At 32.8% G+C, this 11,286-nt stretch overlaps 2 protein-coding genes across 2 annotated transcripts in view; both read right to left on the reverse strand.

The window, feature by feature from the left end:
* Window positions 1–2,621, reverse strand: part of LOC105118957 (glyoxylate/succinic semialdehyde reductase 2, chloroplastic-like) — a 4,804-nt gene extending 2,183 nt beyond the window's left edge. Inside the window, exons 1-6 of the mRNA XM_011017018.1 lie at window positions 2,566–2,621; window positions 2,254–2,503; window positions 1,086–1,167; window positions 837–902; window positions 511–586; window positions 281–440 (exon numbers count right to left, since the gene is read on the reverse strand). Coding sequence (XP_011015320.1) covers window positions 281–440; window positions 511–586; window positions 837–902; window positions 1,086–1,167; window positions 2,254–2,443 — 574 coding nt within the window. The 5' untranslated portion in view covers window positions 2,444–2,503; window positions 2,566–2,621. The remainder of the gene's footprint in view (window positions 1–280; window positions 441–510; window positions 587–836; window positions 903–1,085; window positions 1,168–2,253; window positions 2,504–2,565) is intronic.
* A 3,487-nt stretch (window positions 2,622–6,108) lies between these two features.
* LOC105118956 (heterogeneous nuclear ribonucleoprotein 1) lies at window positions 6,109–9,700 on the reverse strand. Its single transcript, XM_011017017.1, has 6 exons — window positions 9,215–9,700; window positions 9,018–9,058; window positions 7,692–7,855; window positions 7,457–7,559; window positions 7,201–7,370; window positions 6,109–7,095 (listed from the first exon to the last, which is right to left on the reverse strand). The coding sequence occupies exons 1-6, from the start codon at window positions 9,427–9,429 to the stop codon at window positions 6,541–6,543; spliced, it is 1,248 nt and encodes a 415-aa protein (XP_011015319.1). The 5' UTR covers window positions 9,430–9,700; the 3' UTR covers window positions 6,109–6,540.
* Between the last annotated feature and the right edge of the window lie 1,586 nt (window positions 9,701–11,286).

The raw sequence follows: 11,286 nt of genomic DNA on the forward strand, positions 1-11,286 counted from the left end.
GACCTTGAGCTACACGAGGGAATCAGCCTCCCCAAATACCTCCCACCTCCCCTCTTGAGAATTGAAACTAGAATAATTGGTATGGTGGTACCGTGCCAGGTGAATTTTTCAGCTAAGCCAACTATACCCACCAGATGATACTTCTGTATCAACATAAAAGTTGAATCTTCTAAGTTATGTTAAGAAGTGGCTAATTCTCCAAAATGAACACCAGCAGCTAGCAACTTGCACATTGAAATGCTCAAATGAATGTTGAGCAAGCAACAACATAATCAAGTATTCACAGAAGGTGGTTCTAGTATGAAGCTAGGAGCAATGACCAATAGGAAACCATCTGAAGAACATATGAATTTCCTATAATGAGAAAGAACTATGAGCAAATACCCTTTTCCTGGACCCATACCACTTGCAGCTCCATGCTTTCCACATGCAACCTCCACCTGAAATAAGGCCACTATTGGCTTCCCAGTATGAAATACTTAGGAGGCAATTAAAATAAAACATACTCACTGCACATTCTGGATCAGCAAGCATTGCAAATGTGACATCACAGGCTGCAGTTACTTCCTCGGGAGAAGGCTTATATCTGCATAAGAAAACATTTTGTAAGATTTCTTCCCTGCTTCAATCTGTAGAAGATTGCACTTTGAAGAGTTGCAGATGAAAGCATCAAGAGCAAATATAAAATAGCTAGATTCCTGCTCCCGGAATTAAAATGAATGCTGAGTCATCCTAAGGTCACTTGTTTCAAGCGTCCCATTTGGAGGTAGTCCATGACCATTTCGAAATTCCAAAAATCATTTACTTCATAGGTTGTATGTACATTAAGTGCTTACTTTGCTCCCAAGCTGATGAGAGGATCACATTTGCTCTTGGTCCTGTTCCAAACAGTCACATCACACCTACAAAATGCCAAGTATGGGATTAAACTAAACAGTCCAGAAAATAAAATTGGCTCGACATAGCCCAATCTGATAGCTGTTTTATTTTTTCTTCTTCTGTAGTTCCTGATTATGCAAAAATAAAATACACTGCAGCCATTTGATTCTGTCATTCAAACAGAGTAACAACAAAATAAATCATACCCAGATTTTATGAGATTCTGAGCCATTGGAGAACCCATAATTCCAAGGCCTAGAAAGCCAATAGTAATTGGAGAGCCTCCATCTGCAAATTCAGAAAAGGGTTTCGTTAGATAGGGTAAATACACCAAAAACATGTTTTTATACATGAAAAGCAGCTCAACTGATAGCTAAATACAATCACGATTATCTGTTAGAACATAGTTCAAATATAAAACCTATGCTTTATTATGAACAAACAAATTAATGAGGTATTCTAACAAGAAGGCGGTTACAGTGAGACTGCCCCTGGCACATTATCATCGTAAACAGTTTGTCTCCTGGCACTGCTGCAGTCTAACAGGTTTGTGACACCTCGTCATTTTCCATTTTGAAGATAAGAAGAACAATACCTTTGATGTTCAATATGCATATGCCATTGCACAGTGCTAGTTCCATTTGCAGTTGCATAAAACTATTGCTTTTGAAACCTCTGGTCAGATTCAAGAATTTTACAGACCAAGCATGCTCACAAACAATTATGTATCCACAGGCACATTGCTTTAGCACTAACAACCTCATTCTTCAACATGTATTCATTATCTTGGTATACATGCAAAACGAAGCAGCTTGTCCTGTACAGCAACCATACTGCTAATTTTGCAGTTCTAGTACCAATGTGTATTTGCACTGTGCCCCACTTCATCCATCCATCACAATGTCTATTTCCATACGTTTTGTATAAAATTTACGGTCAAAAATATCATTATCTGTATCAGATCAAACCATGTAAATTCTCAATTTGCTCTCATCATTAAAAAAAAAAAAAAAAAAAAAGTTCTCATCATTAAAAAAAAAAAAAGATACATGTGCAGGAAGGACTTCTGGTTTGACTCTCGTTGCTCAACTTGAAAGACATTATGAAAGGAATCTCAATCTGCAATCTCCACGCAAATGCAGTTTTCAAATCCCATTCAAGCTTGAAGGCAAACACTTCAATTACTAAACAAGTGAATTAAGCAGGGCAAGCCAAGGAGCCACCTGTTAATACTTTCTGAATCCTTGACATAATAGTAATTCAACCTAGTTTGGCGTTATAAAACACAAACCCCATAAAGTTTCGCAGCTCAAGTTGCTGAATTGTACATGAAGAAGAAGATGAAGAAGAAGAAGAAGCAAAGCAAAAAAATACCATTAGCAGGAGAAATTGAAGCTTGGGCAGAGAAGGGCCTGAAAGGTTGATTAGTGGGAAAAGAAGAAGAGATGGGTATTGGTCTAAAATGGATGGGAAGTTGAGCGCAGAAGCTTGAACACGTTGCCATGGAAGCAATTGATGATGATAAGAAGAGATGACCGTTGCTGGCCTTAAGCAGCAAGGACATAGTCCCTTCCTTGTTCGCTTGTTGCTGCTCTCTTCTCTTGCACTTTAAACGGTTGTCTGTACAAGGACATAGTCCCTTCCTTGTCCCTTCCTTCTTCTCTTGCACTTTAAACGGTTGTCTGTGTCCAAACCAAAGCTAAGCTCGCATTTCTATGCAACCTCTGCATGTTAGTAAGGGGATAAAGAAAAAGATAGAGGGTCAGTGAAGTTAAGGGGCACGCTCCCATTTCTTTTTACTTTTGTAAGAGAATAGCTAATTTTGGTCCCTATATTTTTATAGAAAGGTCATTCCTCCCCTTATTTTCATTCTATTCAATTCCCCCCCCCCTCATTGAAAGAATGCCAATTTAGACCAATTAATAAAGACATCCAATTTCCGTCAATTATTGAAATGGAGGATGAAATTGAATTTTTAAAAACAATAAGGGGTTCTCTCTATCCATTTGATTTTCATTTCAACAAGAAATACAAGTTCTAGTTTACAATCTCATTGGAAAGGGATTGTAATTGGACTGAGACCTTAATACCTTGATATTGAACAAGATTATCAAAAATTTATCTATAGTATGATAACTAGTATAAATTCGAGTAATTAACTAATTGTTGGGGCAAGAAAAAAAAATAAGCAATTTATTTATTTATTCAAATTTGTCACTTCATTTGTACAACCTGGTTACACTAAAATTAAAAATACATATTGTAAAAAAAAGGAATTAAACATTAAAATGAGGCTGAAATTAATGATAAATATTAAAATTAATTAAAAAAGTCATGATTAATTGAGATAAAGCAATTGAACACAACAATAAGAATTCATATAATTGATTAAAAGGTTTAGTCCTATTTATTCTAATAAATTAAATTAATTAATTATTAAATTTTTCAAACATGTACATGCAATGAAAATATTAATTTTAAAATTTCTTGAAAGTTCTAAGAATCTCGTTAAATAATATAAGGTATTTAGGATTTGTAAGAAAATTACTTAAAAATCACAATTTTCTTGTTTCTAAGTTAAATCAACTTTTCAAGATTAAATTGTTGCAAATTACAAATTGTTTAATTGTCTAACCTCTAACAACAATCCATACAAATCACAGATTTAAAAACCATAATATGTTTCTCTTTAATCTTTTGATTAAAAAAATATAAAACCAAGAATTTTATTTATAGGAAAAATCAATATATTGCTTTGTTTATGAAAAATATTATATATTTTATTTCAAGACTATTTTAGAAATTTATGGAATAAAGTCCTTTATTGATTTGTATAAGTCTAAATATTGTAATCCCAAGTATAAATTGGATTCTAGTCCATAATTTCTAAAACCTAGTTATAATCAAGTCATATTTAATTAATCATCCTAGTTTAAGTTTATATTAATGACTTTTATGTGTCTTACCTATTAAATTTCAAATATGGTCTTAATATAAATAAAAATCCTAATAAAAATAACATTAAATAAATTAAACAATTTAATTCATTACAAATTTTATAAATTGATTAATTTATATATGAAAATCAAATATATCATCTAATAACATGTTATAATCTCCCAAATATTTGGAATATTATATATTGTTGAATTTAATCGTTTAGTTATTATTTACTCAATATAATTAGTATTCATTAAGAATATTATGATTTAGTTATTCATTCATTAAGAATATTATGATTTAAACATTTGAGCATTGCTTTTCAAATCATATTGGTTCTAAAAAACATAGTCATTGATTATTTGAATGGAAATTCTTTTCAAATTTTATTTCATCTTATGTAAGTATTTCTCAATTAATATACTACGGAGAAAATGTGAAATATTTTTTTTAATCCATCTAGTTGGGGAATCTTTTTTTTATCACTCAAATACCTTAATATAATTTATGTTATATTCAATATTTTTTTTATTTTCTACCCTTGATTAAGACAATATATAATTAAGATCATGATATCATATTTTTTATATAGGATAATTTGGTGATTTTTAATCTAATGATCACTTATACAATAATTACACGAGTCTTTCTATAAATATAGATGATCTTTTTATATATAATCGTCATATAAAGTAATGGAACACTTTCTCCTCCATGTTCCTATAAACTTGATGAGTGGTTTTGACTCATAATCTTAGTGTTTTGAGGAGTAATTCCAAATCATGCTTTTATGTTCAACAACTATGCTTTCATAAAAAGATCATCTATGCTATCATAACACTCATTTCTCTCATAAAACCATGATTTTAACTATCATAATAACTAACTATATTGTTATGTGATTATCGATCTATGCTATCAAATTTATTATATTTGTTGTTTGTCTTGAATTATCTATCATCCAAGTCCAAACTTGAATCAACACATTACTCGCGGATATGTCAATTTTTACCATTATTTTTGAATCTGATATTATTTCATATCAAGTTTATTATATTTGTTATTTGTCTTAAATTATCTATCATCCAAATTCAAACTTGAATCAACACATTACTTACTAGGTCAATTTTTACCACTATTTTTTAATTTGATATTATTTCATGAACTGTTATATCTTTTCAGTAATATTTTCATCAATATATTCATGCTAACTTTTTATTTTTTACCCTTGATTAAGACAATATATAATTAAAATCATGATATCATATTTTCTATATAGGATAATTTGGTGATTTTTAGTCTAATGATCACTTATACAATAATTACACGAGTTTTTCTATAAATATAGATGATCTTTTTATATATAATCGTCATATAAAGTTTTCTCCTTCATGTTCCTATGAACTTAATGAGTGGTTTTGAGTCATAATCTTAGTGTTTTGAGGAGTAATCCCAATCATGCTTTTATGTTCAACAACTATGCTTTCATAAAAAGATCATCTATGCTATCATAACACTCATTTCTCTCATAAAACCATGATTTTAACTATCATAATAACTAACTATATTGTTATGTGATTATCGATCTATGCTATCAAATTTATTATATTTGTTGTTTGTCTTGAATTATCTATCATCCAAGTCCAAACTTGAATCAACACATTACTCGCGGATATGTCAATTTTTACCATTATTTTTGAATCTGATATTATTTCATATCAAGTTTATTATATTTGTTATTTGTCTTAAATTATCTATCATACAAGTCCAAACTTGAATCAACACATTACTTGAATCAACACATTACTTACAGATAGGTCAATTTTTACTACTATTTTTTAATCTGATATTATTTCATGAACTTATTTCATGAACTGTTATATCTTTTCGGTAATATTTTCATCAATATATTCATGCTAAATTTTAACTCTGTTACAAAAATTACTAACAAAGATGAATCTCAACATCAATAAGTTGATCTTCAATAATAGCGTTCAATAGGAGTTTTTTTTTTTTCATTTTAAAACATCAACAAAAAAAATCAAGGCCATGAAGTTTTTTGGATTCAATTTGATTTTTTAAAATATATTAAAATAATATTTTTTTTATTTTTATTTTTTATATCAACTACCAAAATCATCTAAAATATAAAAATAAATAATTTTAAATAAAAAAAATGAAATTTTACAAATATCCATTCGGACCACACTGTCAAAGAGGGGCTTCAATATGCTTACTTACGATAGCAGACAGAGAGACCTCATTAATTAAATTATATGATTATTTGACTGAAATTAATTCCAGAAATATCAAATACATACATGTATATAAACAGATCCTCGAAACAATGGTTAGCAGCATTGGTGCAATAAACCTTGGTGGTTGGTGCACAGAGTGGTCAGTGACATTGATCAACTCAACACAAGTTTCAAACAAAGTTCTATCTAACGGTAAAACTGACGTATTGTACAAGAGTTCCAGCTAAGTTGTATTTTTTTTTAACTCTATCAGGGAAGGAGCCGATAACCTAGGGCCAAAGTACCATAATTTGAATTTGCGTTTTCACAATTACAAGAAACATTCTATAACCAATTCAGTCTCCTTATAAACGATAATTGCAACAGAATATCCATCAGTTTTCTGAGAACAGCCCCTACCCTTACCAAGCATGTAGATGACATCCCTTCAATCAAATTGCCAGGATTTGATGCCATTGCCTCGTTACTTACGGTAAGGATGATACCTTCCAGTAACAGCAGCACCACCATTTGCACTGCCAGCATACCCCTTATTACTACCATAGCCACCACTAAGAGCATCACCATTGTCATACCTTTTACCACTGCCAAAACCATCACCATCGCCATCACTAGTTCTCCCATATCCTTTACCACCACCATACTCGGCAGCATTGTTGTAACTACTTGGAATGCCATAACCACTTCCTCCATATACACCAGTTCCATACATCATTGGCCCACCAAACCCGAAACCATAACCATATGCACCATAACCACCATAAAAACCAGCAGTGCCTGCAGGATAGTTTCCTCCATAACCGCCATAACTCCCATAACCATCATAGCCACCATACCCACCATATCCTCTGCCCATTTTTCGACCATAACGACCTGCAGAACTATTGCCAGCACCAAAGCCACTAGCACCATTGCCAGCACCAAAGCCACCTGCACCATTGCCGAATCCAGTATGAGACTTTGCTGTACTGCCATAATCACCACCACTTCTCTTTGGTTCAGCCTTCTTTATTTCCACCTAAAATTTATATTGAAGGGCTTGAGCTATTAAAATCTCACAAGATCATGCCATAAACAACCAGTAGGATAACAGGAATATCTATTCAGCAGAAATACAACCTACCTGTTTACCACCAAGCTCATGTGTTCTGCCCTCTGAAAAGATTTGTTCTACAGCATCTTCAATGTCAAACGTGACAAACCCAAATCCCCTAGACCTTCCAGTCTTATGATCTAGCATAATCTGGTGGTCAACAATGCTACCATAAACAGAGAAGTATTCCTTTAACTCATCTGTAATATGAAAATACAGTCAAGGGAGCACATAAATTTAGCTCATTCAAAAAGGGAAATTCAATATGAAAATTGAGCTATGCTACCTTCAGTCAAAGAAGGTGGTATTCCACCAACAAAAATTTTCTTTGTTCTTGTTACTCCTTTAATGTCCATATCTTCCCTTGGAACTGTCCTCTTCACTTCCACCTGGAATAAGAATACAACAGCGTAAGTTCCAAAATACCAAGAATTCCACCATTTATAATGAAGAAGCAATGAATAAAATTATCAGCGACTGAAACATCTTATGTAGCCAGGAAATGAGTGAGTTAATGTTACCGCTCTGCCATCTATAACATGGTCTTCCTCCAAAACCCTATCAGCAACTGCAGGGTCAGCAAATGTTACAAACCCAAACCCTCGTGGCCTTCCAGAATGTCTGTCAGTCATTATTACAGAGTCCATGACTTCTCCATACTTGCTAAAGTAATTAGTGAACGTTTCTGAAACCAAAAGGATGGGATAGATATTAGCACAGAAGAGAGACAATTCTACCCAAGGATAATTTTATGATAAAAGATGACAAAACAGGCCAAACAGAAAAAATAAAATGGTGGACAACGTCGAAGGAGAATTTAATGGCCTAGGATAAAAAAACAGAAAATATACAAATGGTGAAAAAAAGAAAAGACAACATGGCTGCTTGATTTTAAGCTCATTGGTCACAATTTCACACATGAAAAATGGTAAAGCCAGACAATGGATCAGTTCTCATCTATCCTCATCTTATATTCAATTTCACTTAAGTACTAATAACATTAGAACTATGAACAACACTTTCACACATGAAAATTGGTAAAACCTGACACTGGATCAGTTCTCATCTATCCTCATCTTATATTCAATTTCACTTAAGTACTAATAACATTAGAACCATGAACAACACAAGTCCTTTGGCAGTGTACACATGCAAGCTAAAACTAACAACTACCCTATCCATATAGCTGTAATCATGCTGTAGAACTAAGCAGCAATCCTTCACAGGTGGAAGGCACATATTCTTTAAATTTCTTGACTTAGTGTCAGAAAACTAGCTTGCAGCAATTGAGAAGGCAGATAACCAATTACCCTAGATTGCGTTCATAAGAGATTACTAATACTAGAGGTCGCACAATTCCTATTGCTGATGGAATTTGATACCAGGTATGACCTGCCAATACGGAATATAACAGACCATTTCCAAAACCATTCCACAGACTTACATATAATGCAACTACACAGCTAAATTGAATATCTATAATGCAATCCACAAAGTTCTCAATTGTTAGTCACACATACAATATCCAAACTCTTCCCATTGTGCAATATCAGGCGCACTCAGCACCACAAGTCAATGATTAAACCTCAAGATGGCCCATATATTTCACAAAAAAACCAAAAGAAATGAAACAAAAATATGCAGCCATGACTCTTTAACACAAAAGTAACTAGATAACACCACATGTATTACAAAGCCACACAGAAAAAGCTTGCAATTAAAACTGCACCAAGCAACTTAGCTATTCGAAATGCAAGCCACTGTAGGAATTCAAATGCTCAATTCAATCCTACAAGACATTAATAATTCTAAAACAACAAATTATTAAAACAGTAAAGTATTATTACCTTCAGTAGTTTCCCAGGAGACACCACCAACAAAGAGTTTTCTACCAGCCAAAAAAAAAAACCCACAAATTATTTCCCCAATCACAATCATTTTCAGCAGCGAAATCCGCAATCTGCTTTTGATTTAATCTAAGCCTCTAAGAAGAAAACACCAAAATCCCTACATGCACAGAAACATTGCAAATTTACAAACTAACCCTGCAGAAGAAGAGTCACGACTGTGATGATGATGATTCATCGATAGGTTTCTTTCAATTCCTCCACTACCTATGTCCCTCTCCTGCTGTTGCTGTTCTTCCTCATAAAAACCTTCTTGCTGCTGCTGCTGCTCTTCGTCACTATGGCGGTTAAAGGCAAGGACGTTATCTCCATATTGCCTCTCTTGCGGTGGATAATCATAATCCATTGACATGTTTTTGACCTAATCAAACAAAAACCTGCAAAAGAACCACCTTTTTCTACGATCTTGCCTAACCCTAAGTACCAATACCCTAAAAGTAGACTCGCCTCGGTTGATTGATTCAAGAACCCTGCTAGTTAGGGTTTTGAGGAAGCAGAGAGAGGAATTGGGATTCGATTTTGGAGTTGCAGAGAAACCCTAAGTTAGGCTCGCGCAAGGTGCCGTGCAAGGGAGAGAGAGAGGAGAAGAGAGAGAGTCAGTAATTCAATTCGAAATATTCGACTTCCGGAGGTAGTTTATTTTATTTCTATTGTTGGAGTGTCAGTGTTGAAGTTGAGCCTGGAACGGCGTCGTTTATGGCATAATCTAAAAGCACATGCATGCCCACCGTTGGACGGTAAAAAATAAACGCTAGGCCAAGCCAAATTTCATGTTCAACCACAAATCCATGAAATACGGCCTCTTGGACTCATATAAAATAAATGTTCACAAGCAATCCGTTTTTTTTTCCCGTGAAAGCTCATGAAATCTGGATTCTATTAAAAAAAAACATTTGTGAATAATTTCATATATTGTTAACATGGATAAAAATTATTTAGATGAAGTGCTACTCCATACAAGAGAAATGTGTGCGTGAAAAGACAAATATATGTGCAGGGAGTGTTTATAAGGAGCAGTACAAGTAATATGTTATGTTAAGTATGATTGAGGAAGCATGACCTTGTCTTCTTACATGGTGACTTGTGGTATGTATAAATACCAGAGGTTACATAAGTTTGTCTGGTTGAGAGGAAAAACGATGAAGAATATCAAGTTTTCTTAAAAAATTAAGTCATTGATTGATGTTTCATGTTTATCATTAATTGATATGCATGTAATTAAATAAATCTTATGTATAGGATGGGATGCATCTTTATCCATATAAAAGTTTATATTTCTCTTTAGATATTATTATGTTTTTTCATATTATTATGGTATTTCTAAATATTATTTATATTCTAGGTTATTGTAGTAGTTATTAATAATCTTACGAATAATAATTCTCGAATTTCCTTTACAAAAGTAGCAACCTTTTAAAATTAGAAAGACAAAATCTTTTTAACATTAAGGTGTATGGATTTGGATCTTATATTGCATTTAAATGATCCTGTTATGCTAATAGAACCAAGTTCTGCTATAGAAAAATGGCATATGAGAGATGGTAGCGATCCAACCATTTAAGTATGATGCTCACAAAGCCCTATATTAGCAAAAACAACACAAAAGGCTTAATTCATAAATGCAATAAGGTTAAAAACTACATGAAAACTATTAAAAAGAAATTTTTCAATTCTAATAAAGCATTGACTAGCACTCTTATGAATAAGTTGTCTATGATGAAACATCACTGAACAAGAAGTGTGCGTGAACCCATTATAAAAATGAGAGATAGTGCTGCATAGCTAAAGTCTCTTGAAGTTGATATTTTTTTAATCCTTCCCTGTCTATTTGATACTCAACTCCTTACAAAGTATGTACCATTCAAAATTTCTTATAACACACATAAAGAAAAATGACTTGCAAATGAAATTTTAACCATGTGTGCACAGGAGGAGGAAAGGTTGAAACATAAAAATTAAGAAAGTGATAACTATATAATTCATAAAATGAAGAAAGAACAAAACAAACGAAAAGAAGTCAATAAAGTATATTGGAATAAGAAAGGAAAGGTGACTTTTAAAGGACCTAAATGTGTTGGATCAAGTAATATAGTGACTTACATATTCTACAAGAAAAAGGGACACATGAAGAAAGATTGCTTGAAATACAAGCAATGGCTTGAAAATAATGGTAATTATATCACTCTTATGTGTTATGAATCTAACTTTA

Source organism: Populus euphratica, unplaced genomic scaffold (assembly GCF_000495115.2).
Source record: "Populus euphratica unplaced genomic scaffold, PopEup_1.0 scaffold2375.1, whole genome shotgun sequence".
In the NCBI taxonomy this organism is placed as follows: domain Eukaryota; kingdom Viridiplantae; phylum Streptophyta; class Magnoliopsida; order Malpighiales; family Salicaceae; genus Populus; species Populus euphratica.